General features: G+C 65.9%; 1 protein-coding gene across 1 annotated transcript in view; it reads left to right on the top strand.

Annotated features, from left to right (window-relative positions):
- Nucleotides 1-1022, top strand: part of PTSG_10401 (teneurin-2) — a gene marked incomplete at its 3' end in the record, with an annotated part of 40053 nt that overhangs the window by 1348 nt on the left and 37683 nt on the right. The window contains exons 2-3 of the mRNA XM_004988395.1: nt 314-482; nt 622-984. Of these exons, the coding sequence (XP_004988452.1) occupies nt 314-482; nt 622-984 (532 nt within the window). The remainder of the gene's footprint in view (nt 1-313; nt 483-621; nt 985-1022) is intronic.

Genomic DNA, 1022 nt, shown 5'->3' with positions numbered 1-1022 from the left:
CCTGAAGCTCTGTATCTGCACCTACGAGAAAAGGGTTTTGGGGTGACCTTGTGACGTACCTGGCTGCCCAGGCAACGGCCCCTGTCTCCCAGCAGTGAGGCAGAAGGGCGTGTGCGGCTTGAGCGACGCCGAGCGCATGCGTGTTGGCAAAGTCCCTGCTCGGGCAACGGCGAGTGTAACACCGCCGACGCCGTGTGTGAGTGCAACCCCTGGCTGGCGCGGCCCCGGCTGCGAGACGCCAGACTGCCCTGGTGAGCCCGACTGCTTTGGTCGCGGCTACTGCAACTTCACGCTGCCCAATCCCGTGTGCCAGAAACTGCGAGCAGGGCTGGATGGGCCCGGACTGCAACACGCCCTGCGTCCACGGCGTTCAAGACCCTCCCAACTCGGGCATCTGCGTGTGCGACCCTGGCTGGACAGGCGAGAGCTGCAACCTCGAATGCAACGGCCACGGCACCATTGATTCCGCCACCAAGACCTGCGTATGCGACTACCTCTCCGGCTACTGGGGCGAGCGCTGTGACATCCGCGGTTGCCCGGGCAATGGGCCCTGCATCGGAGGCGAGACGGCAGACGGCGTGTGTGGCCTGAGCGGGCGTGGAGCGCATGCGCATTGGCCAGTCGTGCTCTGGCAACGGCGAGTGCAACGCCGCTGAAGCGAGGTGCGACTGTGAGCCCGGCTGGACGGGACCCGGCTGTGAGACGCCAGACTGCCCCGGCTCACCAAACTGCTTTGGTCGCGGGTTCTGCAACTACACGCTGCCAACACCGTTGTGCCAGGACTGCCGTGGCCCCTGGATGGGCCCTGCCTGCAACGACCCGTGCGTCCACGGCGTCCAAGATCCCCCAAACTCGGGCATCTGCGTGTGCGAGCCCGGCTGGGCAGGTCGTGGCTGCGACGCAGAGTGCTCCAACCACGGCCGCATTGTCAACGGCAAGTGCCAGTGCACGTTTGAGCTCGGTTACAAGGGCTCCCTGTGCGAGGTGCCTGGCTGCCCCGGTCTGTACGGCTTGGATTGCTC

This window comes from Salpingoeca rosetta (assembly GCF_000188695.1).
Source record: "Salpingoeca rosetta unplaced genomic scaffold supercont1.36, whole genome shotgun sequence".
NCBI classification, from domain to species: Eukaryota; class Choanoflagellata; order Craspedida; family Salpingoecidae; genus Salpingoeca; species Salpingoeca rosetta.
Note: the sequence above shows the minus strand (reverse complement) of the source record. Positions and strands in the feature narration are given on the sequence as shown.